The following is a 10742-nucleotide window of genomic DNA, read 5'->3' as shown; positions in this document are numbered from 1 at the left end:
TATATAAAAAAATTTATTGTTGTTATAGAGGTGATATACAGAGAGGTTACATTTACCTGAGTCAGGTAATAAATACATTTCCCTACTGTTCCCTCATTCTCTTCCACAAGGATACATTTTTGAGGAAAGAAAATAATTTAAATACTAGTAATAAAGATTTTAAAATACTCTTTAGAATTACAATAACTTTTTAAAATGAGGTATAGAGTGTAAAAAGACTGACAGATCAATAGACCAGACCAGAAAGTACAAAATCGAAATACGTGTGAAACACAGTACACACCAGAGATGGCTTTTCTTTTTACATTTTTTTATTATATCTTTTTTTTTTTTTTTTTTTTTGGTCGTGGGGCTTGAACTCTGGGCCTGGGTGCTGTCCCTCAGCTCTTCAGCTCAAGGCGAGCGCTCTACCACTTGAGCTATAGCGCCACTTCCGGTTTTCTGGTGGTTTATTGGAGATAGGAGTCTCACGGTCTCTCCTGCCCGGGCTGGCTTTGAACCGCGATCCTCAGATCTCAGCCTCCTGAGTAGCTAGGATTACAGGCGTGAGCCACCAGCGCCCGGCTTATTATATCTTTTAAGTAGTTGTACAAAGACATTCCCATTCTACATAACAGTATATGAGTACAAGGTGTCTGATAACATTGTAGATTGACTTGCTTTTTAATAAATCAGGACTAAATTCAATTAGCAGTTGATCTTAGAACCTATGAAGAATGAGAAGATGCTGGTGGAGAGAAGTTGGTATTTTTTTTTTTGGGTCTGGTCGTGGGGCCTGAACTCTGGGCCTGGGCGCTGTCCCTCAGCTCTTCAGCTTAAGGCTAGCACTCTACCACTTGAGCTACAGCGCCACTACCGGCTTTTTTCTTTTTGCTTATGTGGTGCTGAGGAATCGAATCCAGGGCCTCAGGCATGCAAGGCAAGCGCTCTACCACTGAGCCACCTTCCCAGCCCCAGAAGTTGGTATTTTAAATGTGTTTCAGGGCTGGGAAGGTGGCTCAGTGGTAGAATGTTTGCCTTGCATGCATGATGCCCTGGGTTTGATTCCTCAGCACCACAGAAGCAGAAAAAGCCAGAACTGGTGCTGTGGCTCCAGTGGTAGAGCGCTAACCTTGAGCTGAAGAGCTGAGGGACAGTGCCCAGGCCCAGAATTCAGGCCCCACAACCGAACCGAAAAAAAAAAAGTGTTTTCAGAGAGTTACAGAAAGAAGTGAAAAGGAATGGGAAGTAAGAGAGACATTGAAGCTTTCAGATATTCTTCCTCCTCTTTGTGTCTGATTCTCTTCCCATTCTTCTCTCCCTTCCACTTTTTTCTTCCATTAGAACTTTGTGCATGTTAGGCAAGCCATCTACCACTGAGCAACATTTCAACCTTCCTCTCCTCTCTCCTCTCCCCTCTCTCTTTTTTTTTTTCTCTTTCTCTCTCCCCTCCCCTCCTCTCTATCAGTACTAGGTCTTAAACTCAGGGCCAGGGTGCTATCTCTTAGCTTTTTCTCTCAAGGCTGGTGCTCTACTACTTGAGCCACTGCTTCACTTCTGGCTTTTTGGTGGTTAATGGAGTTGAGTCTAATGGACTTTCCTGCCCTGGTCTGGCTTTGAACTTCCATCCTTTTCCCATGGATTACATTCTAATTTTCTAGTTTTCTTAATGGAACTCCTTACAACTTGGGGAGCAAGTTAGGGGAGAGACTCTGATTTTCTGAATATGTGTCATCATGTTGTCAGAAAGAAAGTCAGCTGACTGTCTCTGGCCTTTTTTTGCAGAGGAGGAAGCTTGATGCTGTATATTATTATATGCGCAGCTTAGCTGCCAGCAACCCTATCCTGACTGCCAAGGAGAGTCTAATGAGCTTGTTTGAAGAGACCAAGCGAAAGGTAAGAGGGGATGCAGGTGGATTTATTTATCTGTGTCTTTAGGAATAACTAATAATACCTTCAAGTGGACCCATTGAGCTGTGATGATGGGTTATCAGTTAGTTCTTGTGCAGATTGAAATTCATGCTCAGGAGTGTTTTCAGAATCCCTGGGTGCACATGTCCTACAGCAACTTTTATGAATCAAAGCAGAGGAACAGTAGGAAAGACTTTGTAAAAATTTTTTTACAGTCTTTAGCTTATAAACAAAGGTGAAAATTTTTCTTTTCTTTTTTTTTTTTTTTTCGGTCAGTCGTGGGGCTTGAACTCTGGGCTTGGGCACTGTCCCTGCGCTCTTCAGCTCAAGGTGAGCGCCCTACCACTAGAGCCACAGCACCACTTCCGGTTTTCTAGTGGTTTATTAGAGATAAGAGTCTCACGGATATTTCTGCCCGGGCTGGCTTTGAACCTCGATCCTCAGATCTCAGCCTCCTGAGTAGCTAGGATTACAGCGTGAGCCACTGGCACCTGGATTTTCTTTTCTTTTTTTTTGTCAGTCATGGGGCTTGAACTCTGGGCCTGGGCACTGTCCCTCAGCTCTTCAGCTCAAGGCGACCACTCTACCACTAGAGCCACAGCGCCACTTCTGGTTTTCTGGTGGTTTATTGGAGATAAGAGCCTCATGGACTTTTCCTGCCTGGGCTGGTTTTGAACTGTGATCCTCAGATCCCAGCCTCCTGAGTAGCTAGGATTAAGGGCATGAGCTTTTCTTTTGTTACCTGAATCCCAGGGGACTCTGAGCTTGTGTGTGTCTTCTGTTTTATAGGCAGAACAGATGGAAAAGAAGCAACATGAAGAATTTGAACTGAGCCCTGATCAGTGGCGGAAAGGAAAGAAGTCTACTTTCCGGCATGTTGGAGATGACACCACTCGTCTGGAGATCTGGATTCATCCATCCCATTCCCGGTCTTCCCAGGGCACTGAGTCTGGGAAGGATTCTGAGCAGGAGAACGGGCTTGGAAGCCTGAGCCCTAGTGATGTAAGTTCCTGAGAGTTATGCAATGAGCCAGACTACCTCATTAAGCCTGGGTGTTCCAGTTCATAAAGATGTGGTCCTCAAAAGATTCCCACTAATCTCAGGGAATATCAGCCACTTGAGTTTTTTGATAACATCTTTGGTCTCACTATAGGTCTTTATTATGTCCTTCTCTTGCTCACCACTGTGTGGCACTGTAGAATATAGTATATATAACCTTAGAGTTTTTTTGTTTTCTCCTGCCATCACCAGAATGATGGTAAAGAGCCTTTGGGATGTTGTACTTATTTTTTTTTTCTGTTGGTTGGCATTATATTTAGAGAATGAACTAAAGCAGCATGGGGACATTGGTTAGTATGGTTTATGATCAGCTTTTTTTTTTTTTTTTTTGCTGGTCCTGGGGATCGAACTATGGGCCTGGGCGCTGTCCCTGAGCTCCTTTTTGCTCAAGGCTAGCACTCTACCACTTGAGCCACAGTTCCACTTTCTGCTTTTTCTGATTAGTTGGTGATGAGAGTGTCACAGACTTCTCTGCCTGTGCTGGCTTTGAACTGTGATCCTCAGATCTCAGCCTCATGAGTAGCTAGGATTACAGGTATGAGCCACTGGTACCTAGCTGTGATCAGCCTTTTATGAGATATACTCTTATGACTCTTGTGCTTAGGCTTTTTCCTTGAAGCCAGGAGAAATACCAGTAGAAAATCCCAGGCTTATATAGAAGTCCTCTTCATTTACTCACTAAATAGTAATTGAGTATTTAAAATGTGTCAGGCACTAAAGGCATAGTAATATTTCCTCTTACTTTCAAGGCAAGGAGGACACAGAAATGTGAGCAAGCAAAGTACAGTGTAACAAATTTTGCTTAGGGGACTCTCAGTTTATGAGAGCACATGGTTGTGAGACTGTTGGTCAGTGAAGCAGCACTGGTCAGTTGGAGTGTAAAGAATGAATAGATATTAGCTAGAAGAGAAAGGAAAGCAGAATAGTAAAGTGTATTCCAGACAAAACAATACAAAGACCTGAGGTTAGGAGAAGAGGAGAGGAGAGAGAGACAGAGACAAAGACAAGAGAGAGACAGAGAAAGGCGAGGAAGGGAAAGAAAGATGAAGGAAGGGGGGAGAAGAGGGAGGAGGAAAGAGAGAATAAGAAAGAGAATGAACAAAAATACGCAGAGATTGCAAGAGGCTGGTTGTGTCTGGGAGTAATACAAGTTCAATGTGAACAAGACATGAGCCAAGCAGTGTCTTTGGAGGTGGTAGACATGAACAGATATAAGGTATATTAATAAAGCAGATTCTAATAGACTTTATTAGATATGGGGAACTAAGGGACAAAAGGGAGTTGTGATTTTGGGTTTGGAAACAAGGTAATTGCTGGTTTATTTAATAAGATAGGGAATAAAGATGAATAAAGTTGAATTATTCCCATGGGATATTGAAGTAGAGCTATTCAGGGTTAACAAATGTCTGAAGCTTAAGGAAATTTAGATCAGAGATGAAGATTTTTGAAAGCATCCTCTTGTTGATGATAATGAAGCCATGAGAGTTGATTTGCTAGAGGTTAAAAATAGAAGAATTATGGGCTAGGAATGTGGCTTAGTGGTAGAGTGCTTGCCTAGCATGCATGAAGCCCTGGGTTCGATTCCTTAGTACCATATGAACAGGAAAAGCCTGAAGTGGTGTTATGGCTCAAGTGGTAGAGTACTAGCCTTGAGTAAAAGGAGGTCAGGGACAGTGCCCAGGCTCTGAGTTCAAGCTCCAGGCCTGGCAAAAAACAAAACAAAACATTATACTTAATCTTTTCACTTTCAAGGAACCTTCTTTCTATCACTTAAAATAAGTTGCAACCCTTCCAAAGCCTGTTTCCACAAACCATGTTTTTTTTTCAAGGTGAAATGTCTTTCACTCAAGGCTGGTGCTCTACCACTTGAGCCACAGCTCCACTTCCTACTTTTTAACATAGGTAGAGGTAAGAGCTAGCTAACATCTATTCATTCTTTACACTCCAATGGACCAGTGCTGCTTCACTGACCAACAGTCTCACAACCATGTGCTCTCATAAACTGGATAGTCCCCTAAGCAAAATTTGCTTGCTTACATTTCTGTGTTCTCCTTGCCTTGAAAGTAAGAGGAAATATTACTATGCAAACATCTACTTGCTTCCTCAATGCTCAAAGTGTTTCCTATTACATTTGGTCTTAGGAATGAGCATTATAGCAGAATTGACTGTTTTTCATTGGTCTATCTTTTTGTTGTTGTAGTGGTGGTTGGTTATGGGGCTTTCACTTGGGCCTGGATGCTGTTCATGAGTTCTTTTGCTCAAGATGAGGGCCCTATCACTTTGAGCCACAGCTCTATGTCTGGTTTTTGAATAGTTAATTGGAGACTTTTCTGCCCAGGCTAGCTTTGAACCTCTATCTTCAGATCTCAGCCTCCTAACTAGCTAGGATTACAGGCATGAGCCACCAGTGCCTGGCACTTGTCAATCTTCTTATTGTATATATGTATGTGTATATATATATGTATGCATGTATATGTTTGTGTACATATGCTGTTTATGGGGTGTGTATGTATACTGGAGCTTGAACTCAAGGCCTCATGTTTTTGCTCAGCATTTTTGCTCACAGCTGGTGCTTTCCCACTTGAACCTTGCCTTTATTCTGGCATTGTAGTGTTAATGGACTTAGATCTCTTAGCTTTCCTCCTGAATTGGCTTCAAACTAAGATTCTCCACATTTTAGCCTCCTGAGTAGCTAGCATTATAGCCATAATAAGTGGCATGTTTCACTGGGTGCCCCACACTAGTATATTTTTATTTTTATTTTTTTATTTTTTTGGATCCGGTTGTGGGGCCTGAACTCTGGGCCTGGGTGCTGTCCCTCAGCTCTACAGCTCAAGGCTAGCGCTCTACCACTTGAGCCACAGTGCCATTTTCTGCTTTTTTCTTTTTGCTTATGTGGTGCTGAGGAATCGAACCCAGGGCCTCATGGATACAAGGCAAGCACGCTACCACTGAGCCACCTTCCCAGCCCACTAGTATATTTTTAATATGACTGTATATCTCATTATAAAGATGTATATCAGCTGGGTTCCAGTGGGTCGACTGAAGTCCTGGCTACTTTGGAGGCTGAGATCTGGAGGATCATGACTTGAAGCCAGTTTAGGCAAAAAAGTTCACTAGATCCATCTCCAAAATATGCAACAATAGCAAGGCTGGAGGTATGCTCAGGTGGTAGAGTACCAGCTTAGCAAGGGTGAGGCCCCTGCATTCAAAACTTGGTACCACCAAAAAATTATATCAGTTACTAATACCATTTAAATATTTTTAAACTTTTTTTTGTCTTGGGGCTTGAACTCAAGGCTTGCGTGCTGTCCCTGAGCTCTTCAGCTCAAGGCAAGCGTTTTGCCACTTGAGCCACAGAGCCACTTCCAGTTTTCTAGTGGTTAATTGGAGATAACAGTCTCACAGACTTTCCTGACAGCACTGGCTTTGAACTACGATCCTCAGATCTCAGCCTCCTGAGTAGCTAGGATTACAGGTGTGAGCCACCAGCGCCCAGCTCCCTAAGTTCTTTTGCTTAAAGCTAGTGCTCTACCACTTTGAGCCACAATGTAACTTGTAGTTTTCTGGTGGTTAATGGGAGATAAAGAGTCTCATGGGGACTTTTCAGCCCAGGCTGGCTTTGAACCATGATTTTCAGATCTCAGCCTCCTGACTAGCTAGGTTTACAGGTGTGAATCACCCATGCCTGGCCATTTAAGCGTTTTTGTGTGTTGCTTGTTTATATCAGTTGCCCTTTTGAAAGCAACTAGCTTTAATAGAAATTACTGCTTTGACAACTCATAGTTTCAAGCACACACTTAAAGTTTAGACCTGTGAATAAACAATGTTCAGCTGCATCTGGTTATTAATAATGATAATAATGTCCCAACTACTTTACTTTCTCTCTTTCAAGTGTGGCCTATGGATCTCTGAATGGTTCAAAAGGTTAAGCTTGTGGGTTGTTGGTTTTCAGCCTTGAGATGTGGTTTGGGTTGAACATCAGCCTGGGGAAGGAATACCACCCTCAACTTCCAGTGGTGGTCTATTAAGATTCACATGTAAACTCTTTCCCCTGTCCAAGTATGCTATTTAGAGTCAATGTTGCCAGGGCTCTGGGCATTCTTTACTCAACAAAACTGCTTTTTGATGTATTTTATCTCGTTTTGGAAATCTGGTCAAAGGGTATTACTTACTACTTGGCCTTTTGGTTGTTGCTGACAGTCAGTTAACTAAGTATATTAAATTAGAGTCCAGAAATGATTATAACACTGAAAGGCAATGGTGTGTGGTGGAACTACTAATGATTTTTTTCTGATTGATTCCCCTTCTTCCCCCCACGCTACCATTTTTTCTTTTTTTGTAGCACTTCGAGAAGTGCTGTGCTTGGTGCTTCACACCTATAAGGATTGTAGTGCCTTTCTTTTTGGATAATGTCACCCTTTCCCTTGCTTTCTCCCAGTGAGGACTTTTTTTGGTGCTAGTCCTACTGCTTGAACTCAAGGGCTATGCACTGTCTCTGAGCTTCTTTTTTGTCAAGTCTAGTGCTCTAACACTTAAACCACAGCTCTACTTCTGGCTTTTGGTAGTTAATTGGAGATAAGAGTCTCATTGTCTTTTCTGCCTGGCTGGCTTTGAACTGTGATCCTCAAATGTCAGCCTCCTGAGTGGCTAGGATTACAGGCATGAGCTACCAGTTTTTAGCAATTTTTTTTTAAGAGTATCTTATACAAGTATCATTTTCTTTAGACTATCATTTGTCTTGCTTTCCAGTATAGTTTGTACACTTGAACTGCTGCTGTTGCAATACCACAATACAGAAGAAAACTTCTGTGTGTGGGTGGTATACCCTCCTTCAGTACCATATAGTCAGAGTATCGGTTTAGAAGACTGCTAACATAGACAAGATGACTTGTCTTGAATTGGAGTTCCAATTCTTAGACTTATATCATGAGCTTTTAAAAGTTCGTAGTTTCAGAGCTGGTGCCATTTAAACTTTTGAATAAGCTTCTCTCTCTGGAGAACCTAAGCACTGATTTAATGTAAAATGTTAGTTTTGTCTCTGTACTAGTAAGCAAATGTTTTATTTGTGATAACTTGATTATTTCATTGGTTCATAATTATATTATCATGGCAGAGAAAGTCATAAAGTTTTGGCTTCATGGATATAAGATTTCTGACTAATTTTTAGGTGGGTTACAGGTGGCTTTTTTTTTTTTTTTAGGATTGTTTTGATTTGACTTCTTTTTACTTATTTGGTCTTACTTCTGTAAAACAGTTTCTAGTATGAACCTTTTGCTGTACTGTTTCACCCTGGAAGCTATTTGAAAGTATACATTTGTGAATGGAGATTTGGCAGCAAGTGATACAGGAATCCTATAAGAAAAAGCTCCAGATGGCTGTGGTTTTTTATATTATAAGAAACCGCTTGGTGAGATTATTGTCAAAGATCAGAATTAGGACTGCATTTTCAGATAATATAAAATATGCTGTGAAGAACAATCTCTAGTCCTTGCCTAGACCCCTGCTGGACCCTAGGACTGAGCTGTGTGGTTGGCAGTGAGTAGAAGTTTCTCAAAGCACATTGGCCCCATCTACAGACCCGTAGCACCCTGTATGACCTCGGTCACCAAACCACTTCAGGCCTTTATTTTTATCCTGGCTGTTCATTTCAAGATGTGAGGTTGGTTTCTTTCCTCTAAAGTTCTCTGGAGAAAGAAACAGTGCCAAGGTGCAGTTGAGGTTGGTTAAACACTGAAACCACATTCTTCATCTTTCTGAGCTTGAGACGTGACATAAACTATGCTGCAAAGACCATTTTCCACCCTGTAAAGAAGCCTCCTCAGATATATACTTGCTGTGTTTATATTTTTGTATTTGTATTTTTAGACAAGTAAAATGCAGAAGAAGAAAAAAAAGGTGTACTCTCTTAATCTATGCTAGTCAGAAATCTAAGAATGAATATTTTTTAAAATGTAGCATTTCCCAACTCAAGGTTTTTCATCTTCCCCAAGGGTGTTGATGAGAACTCTCACAACTTACCAGGTCTCAGGAAGCCAGATTACCAATATATCCTGTTCGCGTGCATGTGTGTATTCTGTGTTACCCACAGGCCACTTTCCACCTCACGTGACCTTTAGTTATCATCCGGAAAGTCAGGACCCAGATACCAGTCAGAATTTCCAGGCTTTGGTTTGGTTTAGACATTTTAGAAAATGTTAACAATAATTGTAAAGAGACTTCTTTTGAGTGGCACGCATAGCAAATAGGAAGCAATACATCCTAAAGAGAGTAGAGAGAGACATTGTGTGTACTTTGTTAAATAATGTGTTTGAAAGTGAACACTCAGAAGAAAACATGAGGGACTGTAGTCATGTAGAGATGGGATGGGATTGAGAGTCAATTTTAAAATTGATTTGGCATGAAGCATTGAATAAACTGATGTGAAGAAGGGGAAAACATGCAATTGTTGCAGGTTGAGTAAGTACATTGTAATTAAGATGAGGAATATACATGAGGAATATGCAGTAGGAACAGGTTGGGAAAGAATATAATGAATTGTACCATAAATGCAAGTTCTATGTTTGAGCTGTTTCTAGAGAAAGGATTTAGGAGATACCAAGCACACAAGCCATTATGAAAAGTGAACACTGTGTATCATTTGAAATAACAGGAAATTTATGGCATTATCTTTTTTTTTTTTTTCTCTGGTTGTGGGCCTGAACTCCGGGTCTGTACGCTGTCCCTCAGCTCTTCAGCTCAAAGCTAGAGCTCTACCACTTGAACTATAGCGCTACTTCCAGCTTTTTCTGCTTATGTGGTGCTAAGGAATCGAACCCAGGGCCTCATGCATGCAAGGCAAGCACTCTACCACTGAGCCACCTTCCCAGCCCTATGGCACTATCTTTTATGTTCTATTGAAAGAAATTGAACTTGCTCTCAATAAAATGTTTTTTGTTGTTGTTGGTCATGAGGCTTGAACTCTGGGCTGGCGATGTTCCTCAGCTCTTTAGCTCAAGGCTAGTGCTCTACTACTGAGCCACAGGGCCACTTCTGGTTTTCTGGTGGTTTATTGGAGATAATAGTCTCACGGACTTTCCTGCCCGGGCTGACTTTGAACTGCAATCCTCAGATCTTAGCCTCCTGAGTAGCTAGGATTACAGGTGTGAGCCACCAGCACCCAGCTGGTGTATATGTGTGTGTGGGGGGTTGGGGAGGGCGCATGCATGTGAATGTGTTCATGCGTGTGTGCGCTGCTCCTGGGGCTTAAACTCAGGCCCTTGGCTCTCACTTGGCTTTTTGTGCTCATGTTAGTGCTCTGCCACTGGAGCCACATCTCTACTTTTGACTTTTTGCTTGTTAATTGAAGATAAAAGTCTTTTGGATTTTCTGTTCTGGTTGGCTTCCAACTGAGATCCTGAGATCTCAGTCTCCTGAGTAGCTCTGATTATAAGCATAAGCCATCAGTACCTGGCAAATGTTAGTTTTTTAAGTTAAAGAAAAAAAGGTAAACATGTGGTAACTGAAGTGCACTTGGGAAAAGGAGGAAACTAGGTAATTATTAATAGATTAGAACTCTTATTTCCGTCTTTTTTTTATTTTTGTAGAGTTGAGGACTAAACTCAGGGCCTTGCACTTGATAGGCATGTGCTCTCTACTGAGCTAAGTCCCCAAACCCCTTTTTACATTCCTGTTTTAGTCTTTTTTTTTTATTTTATTTGTGAAAATACTGTACAGAGGGGTTATAATTGCATGGGCAGGATAATGCGTACATTTCTTACCAAGCATTGCAGCCTCCTCCTTTGTTTACCCTT

At 41.6% G+C, this 10742-nt stretch overlaps 1 protein-coding gene across 1 annotated transcript in view; it reads left to right on the top strand.

Moving 5' to 3' along the window:
• Smg6 (SMG6 nonsense mediated mRNA decay factor) overlaps window positions 1-10742 on the top strand; it is a 255941-nt gene that overhangs the window by 9018 nt on the left and 236181 nt on the right. The window contains exons 3-4 of the mRNA XM_013016534.1: window positions 1765-1875; window positions 2680-2892. Of these exons, the coding sequence (XP_012871988.1) occupies window positions 1765-1875; window positions 2680-2892 (324 nt within the window). The remainder of the gene's footprint in view (window positions 1-1764; window positions 1876-2679; window positions 2893-10742) is intronic.

Source organism: Dipodomys ordii, unplaced genomic scaffold (genome assembly GCF_000151885.1).
Source record: "Dipodomys ordii isolate 6190 unplaced genomic scaffold, Dord_2.0 Scaffold31, whole genome shotgun sequence".
Classification (NCBI taxonomy): domain Eukaryota; kingdom Metazoa; phylum Chordata; class Mammalia; order Rodentia; family Heteromyidae; genus Dipodomys; species Dipodomys ordii.
Note: the sequence above shows the minus strand (reverse complement) of the source record. Positions and strands in the feature narration are given on the sequence as shown.